We start from the raw sequence: 21,694 nt of genomic DNA, 5'->3' as shown, positions 1-21,694 counted from the left end.
CATTTCTAATTATTGGTGCGACATGACGACTGAGTGATCGCTCTCAGCAGAGCAACACGAATCTCCAAGCATTAAATAAGGAGGCATGTACGAAATACCCGTACATGCTACAACTCTCGGAGTGCTATACTAGCCCGATCGAGCATCTGGACTGTCCGTATCAGTCTTAGAAACGATCACGACCATCCAACTTCACCAACATGATTGGATGGATTAGATCGAATCTATAACCCCCAGGCAGGTATTGGAGTATTTACCACCGAACCAATGCGGGCCCCGCATGGTCGGCCTCCCCAAAAGGGTAGCATGGATTGCCAAATCGTCCAGCCAAAGCAGCGCGGACGTGAAACCCTAATTTAGGGTCTGCGACACATTACATGTGTCGCAAAGAAGTCTCAACCATTCATCTTCGCAGGCATAGATGGAGGGTGTAGATGTAGATTCAAAGGACCCAGATCATGTCAACACAATCACTGTGGGCCCTCCTACACACGTGACCCATCGGTCAAGACCAACTATAGTTGATCTTTCCAGTTCGTGCGCCCAAACAAGGCATGACGCACGGCCGGCGAAACCCTAATTAGGGTTTGAACATCACGAGCGTCCATTTTCTCCTGCACGAACGAAGGGTCCAGGAATACACTAGGCAGGTCCGGTGCGCATCAACATGATCACCGTGGGCCCATCTATCTCCATACCCGATCGGCCAAGGCATATCATGCCTGGTTTCCTCGATTCGCACGCCCAAACTAGGCTTGATCACACCTCCCAATCGTAAACTAATCTCGACCACTCAACTTTGCCGGACAAATTGAGCGGCTTAGATCACGTTTCTATGGGACAATGAAATATAGGCGTGTACACCAGCCTGTCGTCTGCACACCAGACTAATCGGCCAAGACCGACCGCGCTTGGACGCCTCGAAATGCGCGCCCAAAGTTGGCATGACGCGCGGCCTTGGCGGCACAAAATCTCTGTCACAAATCAATCCTAGCCGCTCCTCTTTGCTGGACAAATTGAGCGATCTAGATTACACTTTCACGAGACAATGAGGTATGGATATGTACACCGGCATGCCGTCTACACGCATGCCCAATCGGCCTTGCCAAAATCGTGTCCCAAGCTTGGATTCGACCAAGCTGAAGAGTGATGCTTGCGCACCTCTTCATAAATCCCAATTCCACTAACGGTCGCAGATGAGGGTCTCAAAGATCATCTCGTCCGTTCAACTTCACCTGCTTGGTTATACAACCCTGTTCAGGAGTTAACTGGTCAATGAGGTGTCGTGGTGATTACCATTCGTCACTCTACCACACCAAGTGACCGGCCAAGTCAGGACTTACCTGTACAGCCCCAAACGATCACTTGAAGATGGCTAGACATGCATCTATTTTAAGACGCTTAATCGTGGCTTACTCCATTAAGCCTTAAAACAGCGATGCTTCACTCATGCTAAATACATTCGATGCATTACATGCATAAGATTCACACGATATTTCATAAATATCGACTTCCTAAATAACTTAGTTATTTAATCTAGCATTACATGCTACTTTCTTTGGGTCCCACGATCCACATACTCGAGACATCAATCATGTCACAAACTGGGGGATACATACTGGGGTATTGTTCTGGCGGTTTACAGCGTGCAGCGCACAACGTGCCATCACAAGAACGTGTCATAAAGTCATGGACGGTTAGTGATGATGGGAGAAGTGGGCAAGACTGATCGTGTAACACTAACACACTCAACTCCACTACTCCATCACTCAACTTTCTCCACTTCCTCCACTTCCCATGAGAGACGTGGGTTAGGTTCAATGACTTGTATAAATAGGTTCTCCTCCCTATTTTCGAAAAAAACAAGACAACAGAAACCAAGTGTTGATACAATCGTATTCCAACACCAGAACTGATAGCTTTCATTCTTCAAGCCAGTTCAGCTTTCTGATACATGTCATACACAGCCAATACCTTCACAATCTCAACACCTTCTTCGCTTCCCTCCCTAAGATCAACCCCATCTCCTTCACTTTGTGACCGAAGCAAGTCTGGAACGACCATTTCTTGGTTTAGGCCAGAGTTGTACAGATTGATTTATCGAATCACAAGCACTCCCGTGCAGTACATTTGTTTAGATTTTAGATTCCTTTCTCATCCACACACCTCAAATTACCAAAACCGACAGAAATAGTTTTCACCCATGAACAACTACAAACCCCTTTATGAAGAAAGTTGCATTTCAATGCCAATTGGACTTGCATGCTTGGTACTTAGATGACGGTACTGTAGTTGGAGACACATTAGAAGTCTCACAAGCTCTGAGTATCATCTTTACTGAAGGCAAAGAAAATGGTCTTCATCTTGATATTTGTAAGACTGAAGTCTTCTTCCCAGTTGAAGATCCAAGTAGTATTGCATATGAGGTTTTCCCGATTAATATTGGTAGGCCTTCACTTGGAGTCAAACTGCTTGGCGAACCTGTTACTGCAGACTTACATTTTTGTAGTAATATGGTAATGAAAAGGGTCCATCTGATGTCTTTGATCAAGAAGCTTAAATATCCACAAAGTGAATTGCTCTTACTACGCAATTGTACCGGTGTATCTAGACTTCACCATGCGCACAATATGCCATTCTGCTCTTCAACATGCCAAGACATATTTTGGTGATCAGTTGGCTCAATATCTTAGGGAACTATTAAGAAGAGATGGTGTTGGTTTTGTCCCTCTACAACTACGCTTGGAAACACCCCCCATTAAAAATGGAGGTCTGGGTATCTATACAATGGCAGACACCATTAATTATTTTATCTTGGCTTCTCATATTCAAACACGTTCTCTACAGAACGTTATCTTAAGCAATATTTCTGTTGCAGACACCAGTTATACCTACCAACAAGCATTATAGACATATGTTCAGGTATGTGGCCTATGTTCTTCTACCTACAACGTCGACTTTATTGCCCCCCATCCCAAGCACTCTATGGATGTACCCTATTTCGACACAGTGATGAAGCATATGCCATCCAATACCCCATGTATGTACGAGACTCAACATTGCGGCAGTGCAATAGAATACAACATGCATAAGATTTCCTTCTGGCCGTACCTATTAGTGGGCTTAACCAAAACCTTGGACCTACATAATTCAGGATCGTGCTTAGTTATCGATTTCACATTCCTCTTTTCCCCGAGAATAGCCAATGTTCCAACTGCAACGGGAATACGGACGTCTTTGGTGATCATGCATTACACTGTGCTTAAGATGTGATGCTCAAGTTTAGACATGATTTAATCAGAGATGTTGTAGCAGACATGTGTTTAAAGGCGTGTGTTTCGGTACGTAAATAAGTCGCTTTAGGATTCTTAACCTACAACAACCGTGATTTGAAACCGGCCAGTATTCTTGTTTATAATTGGGAGAACGGTCAGGATGTATGTCTAGACGTTATGGGTGTTTCACCTTTCACTGGTGGCGGTATACGCACTTTCATGCTGAGTCGTGACATTGCAGCTGCAGTTACTCGCAAAAAACAAAAATATATGGACGAGTGTGTTGTTCATGGCTAGGAATTTGGTGTTTTAGTTTTTTGGACTCTTGGCGAGCTTGGTTAAGATACAATAAATTTCTTGAAAAGATTGAAAAATTGCCTCAACAACAATGATACAAATAGTATGGTAGGTAGATTTTTGTTTCATAGACTAGGATTGCCGCGAGAGTCCCATCCAGCTTGGTGTAAAAACTTTGTTTCTATTTAAGTATAAAAAATACTAATTTGAGGCCAAAAAAAAAAAAAAAGCCATACATACAAATATTAAGAAAGAATGCCGAATGGGTAATCCAGCACATTACGATGTCAACAGCCACAGCCACACTTCTGAAACCCTTTCCAAGAATCAGCACCAACAACAACCGGAAACAAAACTTCAGATGTTTGACACCAAAATCTTCACTGAATCAGCAGCAAAACCCACCACCAGCAGCTTCTTCTTCTCCTCTTGATGTTGTAACTAACATAACTAAACTCCTATGGGGCAAATCACTTCCCCCACAACTCCTCATTTCCACAGTTCGTTTAACCTGGAATTCAACATGGCACCTCATGATGTCTCAGCTCGCTCCATCTGATCCTTCTGGTTCATACTCTCGTCCTGTTAGTCAATTTCGCGCCAAATCAATCTCCTCCATCCCTCCAAAACTCCACCTTTATGTTGGATTACCATGTCCATGGGCTCACAGAACCCTTATCGTTAGAGCACTTAAGAACTTAGATGATATCATTTCTGTTTCTATTGCTTCACCTGGTATTGATGGTTCTTGGGAATTTCATGATTATGGCAAAAGAAGTGGCCAAAAAGAAGAATTTCTGGTGCCTGGTTCAGATAGTGTAAATGGGTGTAAGAATTTGAAACAAGTCTATAGACTCCATAGTGGAGGAGAGTATAATGGTAGATCAACTGTTCCTATGCTTTGGGATGTTGATAAGAAACAAGTGTATTGTAATGAGAGTTATGATATTATTGAATTATTCAATTCGGGGTTCGAGGGGTCGGGGTTGGACCTCTCACCACCATCGTTGAAGAAGCAGATTGAAGAATGGAATCAAGTTATCTATCCCAATGTCAACAATGGGGTTTACAGGTAATATGATTGGGTTTGTGAAATGTTGATTCCTTTTTTGATTTACTACTGAAATGTGGCTTACATGTGTTTGTTTATATGTCTGTGTGGGTTGGGCAGATGTGGATTTGCACAGAGTCAAGAAGCATATGACACTGCTGTTACTGGGTTGTTTAGGACATTGGATATGATAGATGGTCGTTTGGGTAATTCCAGATATTTGTGTGGAGATGTACTGACGCTTGCGGATGTTTGTTTGTTTACAACATTGATTCGTTTTGATCTTGTCTACAACGCTCTTTTTAAATGCACAAAGAAAAAGCTCTTGGAGTATGAAAACCTTCATGGCTACATGCGCGACATATATCAGGTAATGTAAACTTCATCTTCTTATCGATAAAAGAGTTTTCCCTTATTGCGCTTTTAGTTTATACCTTGCGTCACTGTTGATTAAATCATGTGTCTGAAGAGAGTTCATTTGAACTGAATACATCCGATATTTATAAGCATGTTGATCCCCTTAAAGTTGATAAGATGTCAAACTTATTTCTATAATGAACAATGATTGAGATGATATTTGGTTCTAATGCAAGGAAATTCTGTCACCATCTGCATTGTAAGTCTCACAACTGCTTGACATATCTACCTACTAGAACATTGCATATTAATCCACGTTTTTCTTTGGAGATGTGTTCCGTGAAATTAGATTTAATAAATCAAACCATGGGCTTCAAGTTTGAACCTGGGGATGAAACTATTGCAATATAATCTGTGGACGCTTCAAGTCTTGAAAGATCTGGGTCATCGTCGTTTCTTTTCTTTTCTCTGATAAGAGGGTCATCTTGTTCAACATTAATTTGCAAACAGATTTTACATTTGATTTTGGCGTTTGAGTTAGAAAGAGCCATGTTAGAGCATCTCCACGTAGAGGTTTCTACTGAATTTGCAAGAGTAGAAACTAGAAAGCTAAGTTAAAGCTATAAACCATTTTTCTCCTATATTTCCATTAGAGCTCTTTAGTTTAGATGCCAAATTTAACACACTTTCCATTGAGAAGTTACATAAAAGAAAATTTCAAGTTGATGTATTAGTAGTAGAGATTCTAATGAATTAGTAGTAGAAATTTTCAAGTTTATGTGAATAATGAATTGTTCGTGCAGGTATTCAGTCTAACAATTAGTAGAGATTCTCTTGCAAGCCAATATTTCTGTGTTGGTCCAAGACATAAACCTGACAAACCCCATATGTCAAATCTTTGTAGAGGCATGGATATGATAAGAGTAAACAATCTCACTTATAAATGATAACCTATACTTCTCTCTAGTATAGGAAAAGTTTGTTATATATCCAATTGCTAGGATAGGAGCCATCCTCCTTTTGCTCAGTTCAGGCAGAGGTCTCTTACAGTATTACCAGACATGGTATGGTACCAATACGCCATATGTCAATTTGTAAGCATCTTGTACAATCGGAGTATTAGATATCAAGGAAGTCATCTTGGTAGGCAGTTCATCTTGGTCCCGTTCATTCCCTACTCAGTTTAAGTAGTACTGGTTTAGTTAATGTCCTGTCTTTGGTAACATATCTGAAACGTCTGTCTTTTCATGTGTTTAACTGTTTCTAGCCAATATTAACCAGCATATATTGCAAAGTGTTACGCGTTTTTCGTTTATCATTTTTATCTTTTTATTTCTGGTTTTGTTCACAACAAATGGTACTATATTACATTGGTAAGTAACTAGTGATTTACTTGACTCCAAAAGCAGATTCCGAAAGTTGCTGCCACTTGCAATTTTGAAGCAATCATGGATGGTTACTACAAGACTCTTTTCCCTCTTAATCCAGGCAGCATTCGACCCACAGTACCCTCATGTTGTAAGCATGAAGTCCTCTCTGCATCCCACAATAGAGAACTAATATCATCCACTGATGAACATTTCAGTGTTCCTGCTGCATAAAGGTTTTACTTCAAGCTGTTGTAAGATGCTATAATGGCAATTTCGTACAGCTTTTTTCTGGAGTTGCACATAGTACGTCACTTTTCAATTTTGTTACGTAACCAGATACTGTGAATTGCCAACAACACTTTTCAATAGTATCATCCACTGATGACTTGTATACTCATAGTCCGTTTTTTTCTTTATAGCTGTTGTAATCTAAAATTGTACTACTAAACGAGCTAATCTGGTATTGCTTATTCTCCAAATAACTAACAGCATTCCTTGAATCGCTGCTGAAGCACACTTCAGTAATGTTCATTCTCTTTGCCCAGTCGATAGCTTCTCAAATCGCCAGGCATTCGGCTTCCTATGGAATTCTAGCTAGACTAGTAAGGATGCATCACAGAATATCATCATGCAGTTACTTGGAAGATCTTCATTATGTGCTGGCAGAGCCTGAGAAACAGACTCAACTGCAGAAACAGCAACAGTCTCAATTGGTAGGTTTAAAGCAAAGCTAGCGGTGTAGTTGGGATTTAGGTTTTTCCCTTGAAAAGGCTTAAAGCATCTTTTCCTCCAGATGGTAAAAACCATACACAGAAGCTTGTTACTGGTAATGGGTCTTGAAGGACTTGATTTACATTTGGTATTAAAGATCAGGTGGCTCTAGCAAATGGGCAATTCAAAATAATATGCTCAACAGTTTGATTAAAATTACTGTCACACACTCGGCACAAGATATCCTATGGGTATAATTGAACAGCTTAGTTTTAGATGGCAAGATTTGTTCAATGCCCAAAGGAACAGCTAAATCTTTGGCAGCACAGGGGATTGCCGAAGTTTCCTGTACACCATGTTTGGTTGATTAACAGTGGAACTAGAAGCTATGTTTCCAGAACTGCCATTGTATGCAGAAAATTTCCAGAATTAGTATCCTCACCTACAATAGGCCAATAGGTATTCTCATGCTGTTGTCAGAGCAACTGCAGTGGTGCGATCAAAACCAAAGATCAAAGATCAAAAAAAAAGACCAAAATTTGGGTTTAGTCCGTGTTGTGACGCAACGGTACATGATTAAAATTTCGTCAGGCGGACTTTAAAAGTCCGCCCCAATTTTTTTTTGTAAAATTTCATCAGGCGGATTTTAAAAGTCCGCCCCATTTTTTGTAAATTTCATCAGGCGGACTTTAAAAATCCGCCCCATTAAAATTTCATCAGACGGACTTTAAAAGTCCGCCCCATTCTTTATAACTTTCATCAGGCGGACTTTTATTCTTTTTTTTTTTATTTAATTAAAATTTCATCGGGCATAATTTAAATCTCCGCCCGTTAACAAGCGTACTTTAAATTTACTCCCAGCAACAAGCGTAAATTTAAAGTACGCTTGTTGCTCGGCGGACACCCAACCATCCGCCCGTTCACTTACTCATCAGGCGGGCACCAAACCATCCGCCCCCATTCAAAATGAAATTCATCAGGCGGACACCCAATCATACGTCCGTTCACATTTCGTCAGGCGGACACCAAACCATCCGCCCCATTCAAAATGAAATTCATCAGGCGGACACCCAACCATCCGCCCGTTCACTTACTCATCAGGCGGACACCAAACCATCCGCCCCATTCAAATTTCGGGCGTAAACCAATTTTACGCCCCATTCAAGCGTACACCAAATTTACGCCCGTTTTCGTGCGGTGATTAATTTTACGCGCGACCAAATTTAGTCTTTTTTTTTGGTCTTTGATCTTTGAGTTTAGTCGTACCATTGCAGTCTTTTTTTTTGGTCTTTGATCTTTGAGTTTAGTCGTACCATTGCAGTCGCTCTCAGGACTCAGGAGTAAAGACTAAATGTCCTTTCCAATTTTAATATAGGATCTTGGTAGTTGGGATTAAGATATGAACAGGGGATGAAAAGCATTAAGAAATAAGAATCCAGTTAAGAAAGCATAAATACTACTCCCATTCCTCACTTCCCAAAGAGAATGCTTTTCAGGACATCAAGACCTACATGGACAAGATTCCAGTCAGTCTTGGTCAAGTTCTTGAAACCAAGCATTTTATGGGAGGCTTGGGAGCAAACTTTGCCCCACAGTTTGAAGTAAATCCCACCTTGGATCTTTTACCCCACCTGAACTTTATCTGAGAATTCTCCATCTTATGAATGACTTCTCCATTTCTTAACCCACTTCTTATTTGCCGCAAGCATCATTTTTCTAAAAAAACACTACCACCAACAGAAGAAAAATAAATTTTAGACTGAAAACATACAACCATTGAGAGGAGAGCTAACTAATTGTAAAGCGGGTAACCTATTAACATGGTATTTCCTAAATAAGAGCTTGACTTGGTACAAACTACAAAGCCAATAAACCGTCTATTAAACCGCCACTAGGTCTTTCGTTTTTTTCAAAAATAGACCTAAATTAACCCCCGAAATATGTATATACACAAATAAAAGAAGATAAAAAGCTTGATGGCTACGTTTTTTCAGATGCAAGCAGCCTAAGGTTCTAGTCACTGGTTTTTATTTGCAGAATAACCAACAAAAACAGCCTTCCGCAGAACCCCCAGCTAGTCCTCTCCTTTTGCCCCTCACCTCAAGACTAAAGGATTCAGTTTAGCTTCTGCACATCACAATATGGCAGATGTCAAGCTATTGGAGAAGCAGCAAATCAATCTTGAACAATTACACAGCAAAAGCAATAAAATGGAATTGAGGGCTTCAACTGTTACCATTAAGGAGACTTGGAACAATGGAAATCAAGACTACAGAAAATATTTATAACCAAGTAGTGGCAAATAAAAATTGCCCGCCTTGCCTGAAATCTAGCAGTCTTGGGTTTACATAGAGAAACCAACTTCCAATTGGAACAGAGATGATGCCATTTCACAAATGGAAATGCAACTAGCGCACAGAATTACTCAGGAATAGTAAATGGTGAATCAATCTTTATGTTTCACAGTTATTATACTAACTTTGTGACCGCTTCATGTCTCGGCAGGATTTGCTTCCACAGCGACATCGGAACCCCTTAACTGGATGATTACTGTTAGCAAAGTCAATCCCATAGTCCTGAATGAGTCAGCATACAAGAGAAGTGAGAAAGCATATGGAATTTATTTATCTGATCGTAAATATTTTTCTAAAGCACATACATGAAATGTACAAAGTTGAAATTTCCCAAGGTTCTACTTCACTTTATGTTACAAAGCTAAACTATTTCATAGAGCATGTTGCTCTCTGATATAGCTAGACCAAAGCTTACTGGATTGCATTTGTTCATATTCTGTATATTATTCCGTGCTGGCTCACACAAGGATACCCTACCCTGCTCACACCTTGTTTGAATGACTTCTAACCTGATAAAAACTTAGATGACTTATGGGCCTCTAGTTCTTACCGCAATCTTTTCAAGTAAGAATGAATCAATTTGAAACTTACAAACCTTCAGCGAATTAGTAAATGCTAAGTTTTCCCATGAAAAACAATGGGGTTCAAAGTTTCTGAATAGATGACAACCTTATATTACAGTGTGAACGGTCAAGATCAAAACAAATCCTCATTAAAAACCAGCCTTTAAACTCCTTCATGAATCACTACACCTCAATTTCCGATTCCAATTAAAGCCAACGGACTAAAGTAACGATGTATAATGTGTTGACCTCGCTAAAGTAACATTTTCCCTGGTCTCGAGAGGGTATTACTCTATCAAGGTGTTTACTGTATCATCAATCCCATTCACAGTACAGGAAAATGGTACCCGCATGGTGACAACTAGAAAAATATATAACTAAAATAGAAGTAAATAAACTAAGCCAACTGTAAATATTACAAAATAGGATTTTGACTAAAATAAATACATTCGCAATTGGGCATCAACTTACCCATGTTAGCTCTTCCAAAGCTTCTACGTCTCTTGTAGTGAACAAAGCCACCTTCCAAAAAAGCAAGAGATATGCAACATAAGATAAATTCTATTAAATAGACATTCCACGAAAAAAAACAAATGGAATAATGCAACTGGCCGAAATTGCTTACATGATAATATCGATGATTCGGACTCTCCACTTCAACTGGGATTTCAATCAAATTTGCATCGAAGCATCTAAACAAGGAAACACGAATATTAAGGTAATCAAATTAAGAGCAAAAAGAAAGAGTGGGATAAAATGGTAAAACAGATACGAATTTAGAAATAAAATATCTAGTAATAAAAAAGAATCTTTCGATAATGTGTAGTTATTGCCTTCCATTGCACGGTTATCAATTTAAAAAAAGGTAGGAAGCTGGATGGTTTTGATTAGTTTCCAGATAATAATCATCCAGGGTGTACTTTAAACCAATAACCCCGCAGTTGACAACGGCATAGCAGAATAATATACACAAGGATATAACACTAACATCATGACCAACGATGAAACATGCTAGTAGATGTGTCCCCTGATTGTTGGTGAATTACCTGTGATTAATAAATCTAGCAACATTGCCATAAAATGTAGCATCTAAGCAGAGTGCTTCTTTATCCTTCACGACACCATCCGAACCCCAAGCAGCATCAAGCAGCACAGGGCATGTCTGTTTATCGCCATCAACAATTTGCGTGTTTCTTTCATTGAGCTCCTTACTAGTTAATATTTCCCCAACATATTCACAAACAAAAGTTCCTCTAGGCAAATCATCAAGTGTTCTCAGGCCCCATCCTTTTCCCTCCACTGTCAAAAATACCTAAAAATCTAACAAACTCTGATCAGTTGATAATCAAGCAGACATAATAAAAGATAAACCCGCCCTTGAAAAATTCATATGCATGAAACATAAAGAGATCTCACTTACAGCAGGTTTATCATTTCAGAATTCATAATATCCTATAAAGGTGATGCAAATTAACAGCATATGAGATGCCAGTCCTTGGAAGAAGTGGCGGAGCTAGAATTTTAGGCAGGAGCAAAAATGAAATATTCTGCTTTGTGGGAGAAAACAAGAGATAAAATTATAAGCTTTAAAGGGATAATCATAAGTTCAGACTTGGGAAGCTTTAGAGTCAATTGGCAAGTGGGGGCAATTGACCCCACTTGCCCTTATTTGGCCCGCGCCCTTGTAGCAATCTATCATTATATAATCGCATGGATGGGAACTACGAATTGCAGAACATTGCTAATTTATATGCGTAATATAATCAAGGATCAGGACGGAGCAGATAGAAGTAAGGTCAACTGACCCCACTTGCCAACTGGCTCCAAAGCTTCTCAAAGCCTAAAGTTATATTTCATCCCTTAAACCTGAAGTTATATTTTTATCCCTTAAACCCACTTAAAACTGCCCTTGAATTTATTTATTTTTTGCCCCCACAAAGTAGGAACATTATTCTACAAAAACTACCAATTCATACATTAACCATCACCCCTTATTGTTTGTCTTTCTAATTCTATCAGATTTTTTAAAAGAGTTGAATCTAGAATCTACAAATAACCAGAATGGACAAACTACATTGAAAGTAGGCGTGCAATTTTAAGATTCAAAAGATAGATCTGACCTGTAAATTCCATGATATTCCGCGCTGTACCACTCGATTTCCACATTGCTTGTTGCAACCACATTTGCTCCAGCATTCTTTGATAAACTTTCTCTCTAAGTGGCCTTTGCATGGGTCAGACAAATCCCCATTCTTACACCTTTCCAAGGGGCAACTTTCACAGTAAAAGAGGTGGTTTTGAGGATACCGATTCATCGAAATGCATTCATTTAGAAAATTTTCTTTAAGAAAACCTTCTAGTGTGTAAGCAAAATCACCCCCAGTTACACGTGCACATGCACAAGGAACAGACGATGACATACAATCACCAAAACAGCTTAAACAACAATCCTCATCCGCAATTCTGGAAAGTGTACACTTCACATGCGCACTTCTAAAAATTATGTTTTGTGGAATGTAGAAAAACAATGGTGGATAAGGCTCACTGCTGACTTCATTGACTGCGGAGATTCGGAAATTTTCTTCGCCTTTAGCAATGTCATTGACATCATGGAGTGGCCTTAAAAGACCTGGGGTATCATCCTCAGAAATTATATCATCAGGGATAGACATTTCAATTTGAACACCTACGAAACCCAATGGACTTGAAGAACCTGGATCTGTCTGCTCCATTCTCATATCCCCTTCGTTTGGAAACTCTGGATCTGTTGGTTTCACTGTCTTTTCTGTTTCGCCACTAGGCCTAGCAAAAACTTCTTCAGTGAGTTGTACAGTAGTGCCAGGAGAAGCATCCATGCCATCCAGAGCAAGCGCACTCGGGGCCTGTGGTTCATTTACCTGAACAGAAGAATGAAAACTGAGTGATCTGTGCAAAGAACTTGCTGGTGCTTGAAAAGAGTCTTGGTTTTCAAATGTGGCACCCAAGGAATTATTCATATTAGATTTCTTTTGCAAATCGAGGTTTGGCTTTATATGTATCGAGTTTGCTTGATTATCATCAGGTGAATCATTAGCAAGATCTGAAAAGCATTGGCACATTTCTTTCATCACATTCATCAAAGAAAAATTGGGTTCAGTAATTTTGTACGATTTCAGACATTTATCCTCCACCATTTTCAGAACCACATCCAGACTCGGCAGGTGAAAGTTGGGTTGTCTCTGGGGATAGTTGCAGCTAAGAGAAATTTTCACCTCTCCTGAGTTTGATGAAACAATGTCAACATTCGCAGGAGTTGCCTCTGTCACATTAGCAAGCTCTAGAACCTCCCCATTATTACATGCTGTGCCTGGACCACTTAGACTTTCATCTTCAGCATCTGCATCCCGAGAAGACGAGGTATCCACACTATGATGCCCATTAGAAACATTTCGGTCATTATCTGGCATATATAAACACATGAGGGAAATTCATCAAATAATAATTCTTGATATGTTCAAAACCAGAAGACGAAGCTATTTTAAGTATGGAAATTACTTCCCGGTAATTGCAATTACATACGTCATTCCGAATTCTCTGCGCATGACAGTTTCAAGTGGTGAATAGACCACTGTTATGTACATTATTAATACCTAAAGTTTTTCATTCTAGTAAGTCATTGAATTGAATCCCAATAACAGTTGTTGGATTTATTTATATCATATGGACCAAAGACCAAAACTATTAAAGAAGAAATAACAGTACAGCAAAAAACTTAGTTTCAGGCTTTATTCATACAGTCGAGGTTGAAAGAAACTGCAATTAAATGGTAACATAATGCACAGGTCACGATGCACATCTTTGTTTAGATACTTGTCCATATAACTCTGGCTTCTAGAATGCAATGTAAGTATATTACCTTCGGCTCTTCTGCAGTCTGGGCTAGGAGGATGGATCACAGCAACCGGAAGCTCGAGCGGTAGAAAATCATCACTGCTTGGTTCACTTTTGGGATTAATCAGCCTATTAGATTGATCAGCATTAGCTAAAGTTTCTTTAGGGAATTGGTCAGCCCCAGGTTTAGTCTTTGCCTCGTCAGTACAGACTACGGTAGGCGCTCCACCAGTAACAACTTTGTTCTCTCTAGGATGAGAAGATAAATGCCCATTTGTTTTGTTTCTTTGGTCTGCCAAAGGTGAGATAGACATGGGTTCAGCTGTATCATCTCTAATACGTAACGGAGTTGGCACTACTCTTTCAATCCTAGTACAACTTGGAGGTAAAACAAGAGGCTCCTTTCCCTTGTCCTTGAAAGGGATATGAGATGAAGTAGGCTCAGGTTCACTTCTTTTTCTCCTCAGATGAAGCTGTGGTGCCTCTTCACTTTCATCTATGGAAGAATCATGAGGCAGTGAATGCTCTTCATTTCTTCTTGGAATATGTATATTCAGCGGAACAGCGTCAAGTCCAGACACTCCTTCTCCAAGATTAGATGGTTCCATCCCTTCCTCTCCGAGCCCATTCTGTAGCTGATCGTGAGTTGGACCTTTTTGCCTTCTCAGTGATGTTTCACCAGAAGGGGGAGGTTCATCTTCTTGGTATTTCTTTCGTAATCTTTTCAACCGAGGTCCAGATTCGTCATGCGAGTCAGCTTCAACCTTCTGCTTCTCATTACCCTAATAAATAGAGGAATAAGATCTAAAAGCATTTATAAAAATGTCTCAGTCTAGAAAAACAAAGTTGCAAAGTTTTGAGCAATTAAGAGACCAAGTAGTGCACCTACCTTATTTTCTTCATACTCAAATATAGCATCTGCGAGAACTCTGTAGTTTTCATCCTCTATAAGTTGCCAGTTTTTGTCATACACTTTCAATAAATTCTTCAAAACTGGCTTTACTATTTCCCCAGAAATACCTATGGCCTTCATTGCGTTAAAGGCCATGAGGGCTCTCGCATTAGCCGTCATTGTTAATCAAAAAATTTGAGTAGACTATCTCGCATTACACAACCAACATCCTAGTCCAAAACCCTAAGAAAACAAAGCACAACAACAATATCAGTGTTTCTCTGAAGAAAAGAGGCAGACCCAAATCAAAGATACCATACAAATATTACATGATCTACTACTACTACTACAAGGAAACTCATACAAAGAAAAGAAATCTTCATGTACAAACTCCATAAAAGACTAAAACGAGAAGAAAGAAGACACGACTAGATACTACAGACAACATGCAAAATAGTGAAGTGAATAAGCCCTAGAAATTGATTTAACACATCTAAGAAGAAGTTATAGTTCTTAAGAAGTAATTGAACCTTAAAAAACTCAACCACAGAAGTAAAAACTACAGTAATGCACCACCGATTGCTAAATCTCCAACACAAACCCTTGATTAAACCTCTGATTTTGAGAGAGAAAAAAATCAGAAAATGGGAAAAACGAGTAAATGGGATACTAGCAACAAAAAGATAAGAACAGGAAACTTACCAGAAGAACCCTGAGATGAGACCTGAGAGAGGTTTTTTTAGGTCAAAAACTAGAAGAAGGGGATGAAGATGAAAATGAAGGAAAAAGATAGTAAAAAGGAAAGAAAAAATATTTGGTTGCAGGGGAGGAAATCGAGGAGATCAATACTATTGATTGACAATTGTAGGTTTGTATTTAGAGCGAGTGACAGACAGAAAGAGAAATTGTGCCTGTACAGTGAAATACAGACTACAGAAATGGGACAAAGCTGGCGTCGCTCACATATATGTGTTGAAGGCCGGACTGCGATGGCAGTGACGTTGTGGCATCTGGAATAAAGTTCACCTGTCCAAGATACTCTGCCGTTGTGGTGACTGGAGAATATGGTGTAGTTTGCAAAGTCTTGGACTGGAGAAATCAGTGGTTGACCACTCCATTGACCTGGTCAAGCCAGCTGACAAGTCAAAGGTTAGGCTGGGTTTGGTAATGTTTTCGTTTTTCCAAAAGCACTTTCAAAACCTATATATATATGTTAATAATTTTTGAAATTAGTGTTTGGTAAAAAAAAATCAAAGTGCTTTTTACCCAAAGCACTTCCCAAATTCCTCAATTTTAAGAAGCCGGGGAGGAGGAGCTTTTAAAGAATGCGAAATTGGGGGATAAAAAAAACAATTGGGGATATAAGAAAAGGACAAAAACTGGATCCATATATCAATTCGGGGTCATCCCTTATCTAAGTATTTTACATATTACCTATTCTACCCCTCACTAATCAGGATTAGTGATTAATAATAATTAGTAAAATCATAAGATTTTTGATAAATGATTAGTGTGTGTTTTATTTGAATTTGGGTGAGTGAGGTGAGAGTAGAAGGAGGGAAAAATAATTTGAGTGGAAATTTTTTTGTGAAAATGGAAGATGATTTTGAGGAGAGAATTGCAGTTGTTGAATCTTTAGCTCAACTACAACAAGGAGCTAACGACAACAACTCGCAATTGCAACTCTTTGTTGAGCAAACACCCTTGAATGATGATTTTGACGAGTATGGAGAGTTTTTCGAAGAAGCTACACAAGAAAGTAAACTTGCACAACATGCAAGCATCCCCAATACACAGGTAAAGCTGCTAGGAGGCTGAAAAATTAATTTTTTTTCTTTAGACCCGCCATTTTTTCAACTGTAAAACCTCGGTGCCGGCATGGAAATGGTATGAATACCATGACGGCAGACTCAATACCGGCATGGTATTCATACTACGACCATGCCGGTAGAGTGATATCCCCCATTTTGAATATTGATTCGGCATAGTATTCTACCAAAAAACTATGCCGGTACGCAGTTACTCTTTACCTACCAAGGAATATACTACTGAATAATCAACCGGCATGGTTTCATTGATAGGTTTTTATGCCGGAACTGTATGAAAAACATACAAGAAACATTTCCATCTAAAACCAAACACCGACATGGGAAATTAATAAACATCAACGTCGGAACTCCGTACCGGCGTGGTACCATCAATATCGAGAATGCCGGCAGCGCAACCGGCGTTGTTAAGTTTCAATTTTACAATGCCGGTACCTACCAAAAAACACACAGGAATAAATGTTTTCCAAAGCTAAATACCGGCATTACATATCAATTATTTTTAATGTCGGAAGCATGTACCGGCTTGGGACAATAAATTACGAGAATGCCGGCACCTTGGCTTCCGGCGTTGCTGTCTAATGAATCTTTTATGCCGGAATATGTTTCAAATTTGGTCTTCAGTTTTGGTTAAGTTCGACAATGCCGGAACATTGGTCGAGCATGCCGGTACGGGTTTCCGGCATAGTGTTTTAATTTCATTTGGAACTAATTTTCATTCGATCTTTATGTGGTGACATATATTGATCCAAAAAATGCAAAGCCGCTTCATCGGAATACGTTGGAATGCTATAAAATACCTCTGGTATGTGACCAAAGAATACTTTTCACCTAGTATCTTGAACTTCACTAGTGGATTGCTAGTAATGAACCTTCTAATGAACGTGAAATTGATCTTATGTAGGGACTAATAGATCGAAATGAAGCAATCGCTTGGGATATAGAGACGGCTCTTAAGAACATGTGTGTGTTGGTGAGGAATACCGAAGGTTCATAGAGGCGTTTTGAGATGGCTTGCGAGAGAAGTGGGAAATACAAGGAGAAGAATAGCCACAAGAAAAAGGATTATGTATATCCAAAGAAGACTAATAGGGTATACAAGACTCGTACGAGGAAGAATAATTGCCCGTTTAAGCTTGTATTTCGTTTAAATGACATGAACAATTGGGATTGTGAGGTTTTGTGTGGTTGTCATAACCACCAGGATCCGAAAGATTTTGTTGGTCACTACCAAGTTGCGAAGCTAAAACCTCATGAGTTCTAGGATGTAAAGAAATTGACCAAAGCACTTATCAAACCGAGACAAATTCTCAGAGGCTTCAAGGAAAAGGATGCGTCTAACGTGTCTTCTCTACGTACAATTTATCGCGCACAAACAACTATTAGAAGGGTGGAATGGGAAGGGATTACAACTACACGAGTATCATTAAAAGAGGGTCGGACGAGAAGCCCCTTCAAATATTCATTTCACATCCTTTGCTTTCACAATTGGCAAATACATGTTGTGGTGTTCTTTTGATGGATTGTACCTACAAGACAAACAAGTACAATATGTCGTTGTTCAACATCGTGGGGCAAACCTCGGACAAGATAACATTCACATCGGCTTGGTGTTTAATGGAAAACGAGAGGGAATATAATTATCATTGGGCATTACGACAATTGAAATTATTCTTCCGGGAAAATCAACTTCCGAGGGTCATCGTAACTGATCAAGATGACGCATTAATGAAAGCAATATCCGACGTCTTCCCAGAAGCAAAAAATTTCCTATGTACATATCATATACGTCAAAATATCATAAAAACTTTCCATGCCTTGTTTGAACCCACTAAGGCGGATATTAAGAAGAGAATGATTGTTCAACTAGAGGAAGATGTTCGAAAGAACAAACTATCCCCCGAAGAAGAAGAAGATGAGAGAGGCAAGATAAAGGAGAGAGTGGACAAAGAACATGCGGAAAATCATAAAAAATGGTTGAAATTTCTAAGAGATTGGGACAAAGTTTATTGGTCTCTTACCGAGGTTATGTACGAAAAGAGACTGGAGAAGTTTATTGCCGATTAGAATGAAGTTTATTCGACTGCCGTCTGGTATTGTCGGACTCAATGGTTGGATAAGTTCAAGGAAAAATTTGTATGTGCATGGACAAACCGGTATAGACACTTCAAGAATGAAGTAACTAGTGCAGTGGAGTCCGCTCATGGGAGATTTAAAGATCTCATCCAGTCTGGTCAAGGCAATGTGGTTACGGTCACCGAGGCAATGGAGCAATACTTTAAGGTTGATATCAATAGGATCAAGGAGGCTTTTGAGAAAAACTCAATGGAAAGGATGACTCAATTTCTTCGTTATGGTAAGTTGCTCCTAGGAATAGAATTCAACGTCTCTCATTGGGCAATAAAACCGGGCTTCGGAGTATTGTTGAACTCGTATCTCCTAGCTATAGGCGTATCAGGTTCGGGAAGGTCTTTGATCTTCAAGGAGGTCCAGTCCTTGAGCAAGATGGGGAAGTGTTCATAAGCCCACACCTATTCCAAGGTGAAGCAATAAGTTTAGTTTCTAAGTTCACGATAAGGGTACATGTGAACAATATACATAATAACATAAATTTAAAAACAAAATTACCTGCAGTAGAGTGAAATTACCGACAAATTGGTTGGTTTTATCCTTAGAGGCCCTTCTCATCTCCTCATCAAATGTTCTATTACCGCGGTGCCCCAAGAATACCCATAGACATCTTCCAACGGATCCAAGTACTGAAGGTAGTTCGCACTAACCCTGTTGCCATTAGTGTCAGGGAATACCCTAGTGCCCAAGATGTATAATAGGTATGCAGCGTCAGTATAACGAATTTTTTTAGGGTCCCATCCATCCTCCAAACTTCTTTGCTTTGTGTTTTCAAACTTCTTCTTAAGCAGCGTCAACTTGATTGTCTTTATCTTACCAGTCGCGGATTCATAAAAGCTCTCCACAGAAGTTTTGTAGTCCCAACCAAACAGCTTGTTAGTCAGAGCGTGCAACTTCGACCATTCTAGGTCCAGAGACTCAACTCCTTCTGCAACTGATTTGTCGGTAACATTCAAGCCTAGAATGTTCTGAGCATCATCGGGGATGAAGGTCATCTCCCCAAAAGGGAAGTGCATGGTATCGGTTTCACCATGATACCTTTCGACGAAGCAATTGACAGTCACGAAATCAGGCTTCACATAATTTTCAACCAAAGCATATAGACCAGAATCCATTATTATTTGTTGGACCTCTTCACATTCCTCGGACAATTTCCAACAATCCGCGGCTTGGTTTCGGCAAACACGCACAACCTTCTTATGATCCTACAACTAGGAGACAATATAATTAAGATATTTTACATAAATACACAACAATACATGTGCACAAGATAAAAAAAAATGCTTACATAGGTTTGATAGATAGTACGAGCCCACGAGTGCTTGTATCCAAATAGTATTTTCGGTTCCGGAACTTCACCCCAAATTTTACCACGTTCAAGGTCAGGTATCATGTCATTAATATGAGGAAGGTGGGAACCTTTAACTTTCACTTTTCCTTTGCCCTTCTTGCCATTGCCTTGTATTGGTTGTTGACTTGGCCCACCAACTTCGCTTTGGCTTGCTAATTGACTTGGAGGAACCACATTATCTTCATCCTCACTTTCCTCTTCATCTTGCTCATCTTGATCATCGTGCTCACGGATTACAACTCGACTACGGTCACCACCACTCTCCCAAATTATCCCTCTTGTCTCAGCCCCAAACGCTTTTTGCGACCTTCATCTTTCCCTCGAGGAGGGAGAGATTGAGGAGTATCAAGACCGTCCTTCCTTCTTCTCTTAGTGACCGCATCTTTAGTTTTTATTTTGTTAGCTTCCTTGGATTTTGACCTATATCATAAGCACACGAAATGAATGTGAGACAACTCACTTTCAGTTTTTGTACTGGCATTGACATACTTAAACAAACCACGCCGGTTAAGTGTTCCGGCAGTGAACATTGACTATCGAAAATGCCGGTAGTCGTATGTAATTCTCCTGGATATCAAAAGACTACTACCGGCACTCTCGAAATAAATAAATTCCATGCCGTAACTTTGTACCGGCAAACAAATCAATCTAAAATCTATGCCGGTATAGGTGACAATTTCATAACTCTCATGTATGTTTTAAGTCCACTACCGACATGCTCGGATTATTGCAAACGAATGCCGGTACCCAAAACCGGCATGTAATGCAACCCAAATTCTATGCCGGTACTGGTGACAATTTCATAAACTCTCATGTATGTTTTTAGTTTATTACCGGCATACACAAATTATTATTAAAGACTGCCGGTACAGAAAAACCGACATAGACTTCGACCCGAATTCTATGCCGGTAGAGAAAGTTTTCAGTTTCAGGTGAATCTGGGGTTGGAAACGGCATTGCATTCATCCAGGATTGAATACCGGATAACAAAAATCGGCACTGTATTCATACATATTGCAGTGCCGATACTAACTGAAACTCAACTGAAACAGTTAGGGTTCGCGATGCTAACCTAAACCCATTGCTATAAATCGATTTAAACACTCATAAAGTAGTTTAAAATCACTTACCTTCTCACAGAAGTCATGGTTGCGAGAGGTTGATTGTCCGAATCTTCTTTTTCTTGCTCTTGAGCAATCTTAGCAATTATTTGTTCCTGTTTTTGTTGAGCAATCGATTTTGAGTTCGATTGGGCATTTGTTTTCTTTCGTGGAGGCATTGTTTATGATTCGGGTAGGTTAATCGACGAAGAAATTTTTGAATCGACTATTAATCGACGAAGAACGGATGAAGAATGATGAAGAACTATGAAGAAAAAAAAAATCAAAAACCTAACCCTCGGTGCCGGAACTGATTTGAGAATGGGGGATAAATGGTTTGGTTTTTGATTTTAAGTTTTAGTAGAAAGGATATAATGGTCTTTTCATAATGTTCTTTAATTAATCAAAGGGTATTTTTAGTATTTTCATACCCAAAAATCACCCCTTAGCACACACCATGGGTTGGGGGAAGTAATCAATATCCCCCGATTCCGTTTTTTATCCCCCAATTTCGCATTCATTTTAAAAGCTACAAAAGCATAAGGCC

The 21,694-nt window shown here is 39.6% G+C and overlaps 2 protein-coding genes across 4 annotated transcripts; one reads left to right on the top strand and one right to left on the bottom strand.

The window, feature by feature from the left end:
• Positions 1 to 3,822: 3,822 nt before the first annotated feature.
• LOC113296849 (glutathionyl-hydroquinone reductase YqjG-like) lies at positions 3,823 to 6,850 on the top strand. The gene is made up of 3 exons (XM_026545206.1): positions 3,823 to 4,644; positions 4,744 to 4,993; positions 6,390 to 6,850. Exons 1-3 carry the CDS (start codon positions 3,857 to 3,859, stop codon positions 6,579 to 6,581), a joined length of 1,230 nt encoding a protein of 409 aa, XP_026400991.1. The 5' UTR covers positions 3,823 to 3,856; the 3' UTR covers positions 6,582 to 6,850.
• Positions 6,851 to 8,800: 1,950 nt separating this feature from the next.
• Positions 8,801 to 15,725, bottom strand: LOC113296848 (probable inactive histone-lysine N-methyltransferase SUVR2). Of its 3 annotated transcripts, none has more exons than XM_026545204.1 (10): positions 15,443 to 15,725; positions 15,271 to 15,355; positions 14,738 to 14,983; positions 13,874 to 14,630; positions 12,099 to 13,417; positions 11,025 to 11,290; positions 10,604 to 10,670; positions 10,450 to 10,500; positions 9,541 to 9,637; positions 8,801 to 9,188 (listed from the first exon to the last, which is right to left on the bottom strand). In XM_026545204.1, the coding sequence occupies exons 3-10, from the start codon at positions 14,918 to 14,920 to the stop codon at positions 9,157 to 9,159; spliced, it is 2,772 nt and encodes a 923-aa protein (XP_026400989.1). In that variant the 5' UTR covers positions 14,921 to 14,983; positions 15,271 to 15,355; positions 15,443 to 15,725; the 3' UTR covers positions 8,801 to 9,156. The 3 variants fall into 3 exon arrangements, with proteins under 3 accessions (XP_026400989.1, XP_026400990.1, XP_026400988.1); XM_026545205.1 differs by lacking the exon at positions 15,271 to 15,355 and having other exon boundaries at positions 12,099 to 12,875; positions 13,230 to 13,417; positions 15,443 to 15,720; XM_026545203.1 differs by lacking the exon at positions 15,271 to 15,355.
• Positions 15,726 to 21,694: the final 5,969 nt, after the last annotated feature.

Source organism: Papaver somniferum, chromosome 7 (genome assembly GCF_003573695.1).
Source record: "Papaver somniferum cultivar HN1 chromosome 7, ASM357369v1, whole genome shotgun sequence".
Classification (NCBI taxonomy): Eukaryota; Viridiplantae; Streptophyta; class Magnoliopsida; order Ranunculales; family Papaveraceae; genus Papaver; species Papaver somniferum.
The sequence above is the reverse complement of the archived record's forward strand: the minus strand, read 5'-3'. Positions and strand labels throughout refer to the sequence as shown.

Bases quoted from the DNA above. Each gene is read 5' to 3' on its own strand.
- LOC113296849 (XM_026545206.1), top strand. From the start codon at position 3,857: ATGTCAACAGCCACAGCCACACTTCTGAAACCCTTTCCAAGAATCAGC. The intron at 4,645-4,743 runs GTAATATGATTG...TGGGTTGGGCAG, and splicing joins GTCAACAATGGGGTTTACAG to ATGTGGATTTGCACAGAGTC. The intron at 4,994-6,389 runs GTAATGTAAACT...CTCCAAAAGCAG, and splicing joins ACATGCGCGACATATATCAG to ATTCCGAAAGTTGCTGCCAC.
- LOC113296848 (XM_026545204.1), bottom strand. From the start codon at position 14,920: ATGACGGCTAATGCGAGAGCCCTCATGGCCTTTAACGCAATGAAGGCC. The intron at 14,631-14,737 runs GTAGGTGCACTA...TCTATTTATTAG, and splicing joins TTGAGTATGAAGAAAATAAG to GGTAATGAGAAGCAGAAGGT. The intron at 10,671-11,024 runs GTAATTCACCAA...TTCCTTGTTTAG, and splicing joins GCTAGATTTATTAATCACAG to ATGCTTCGATGCAAATTTGA.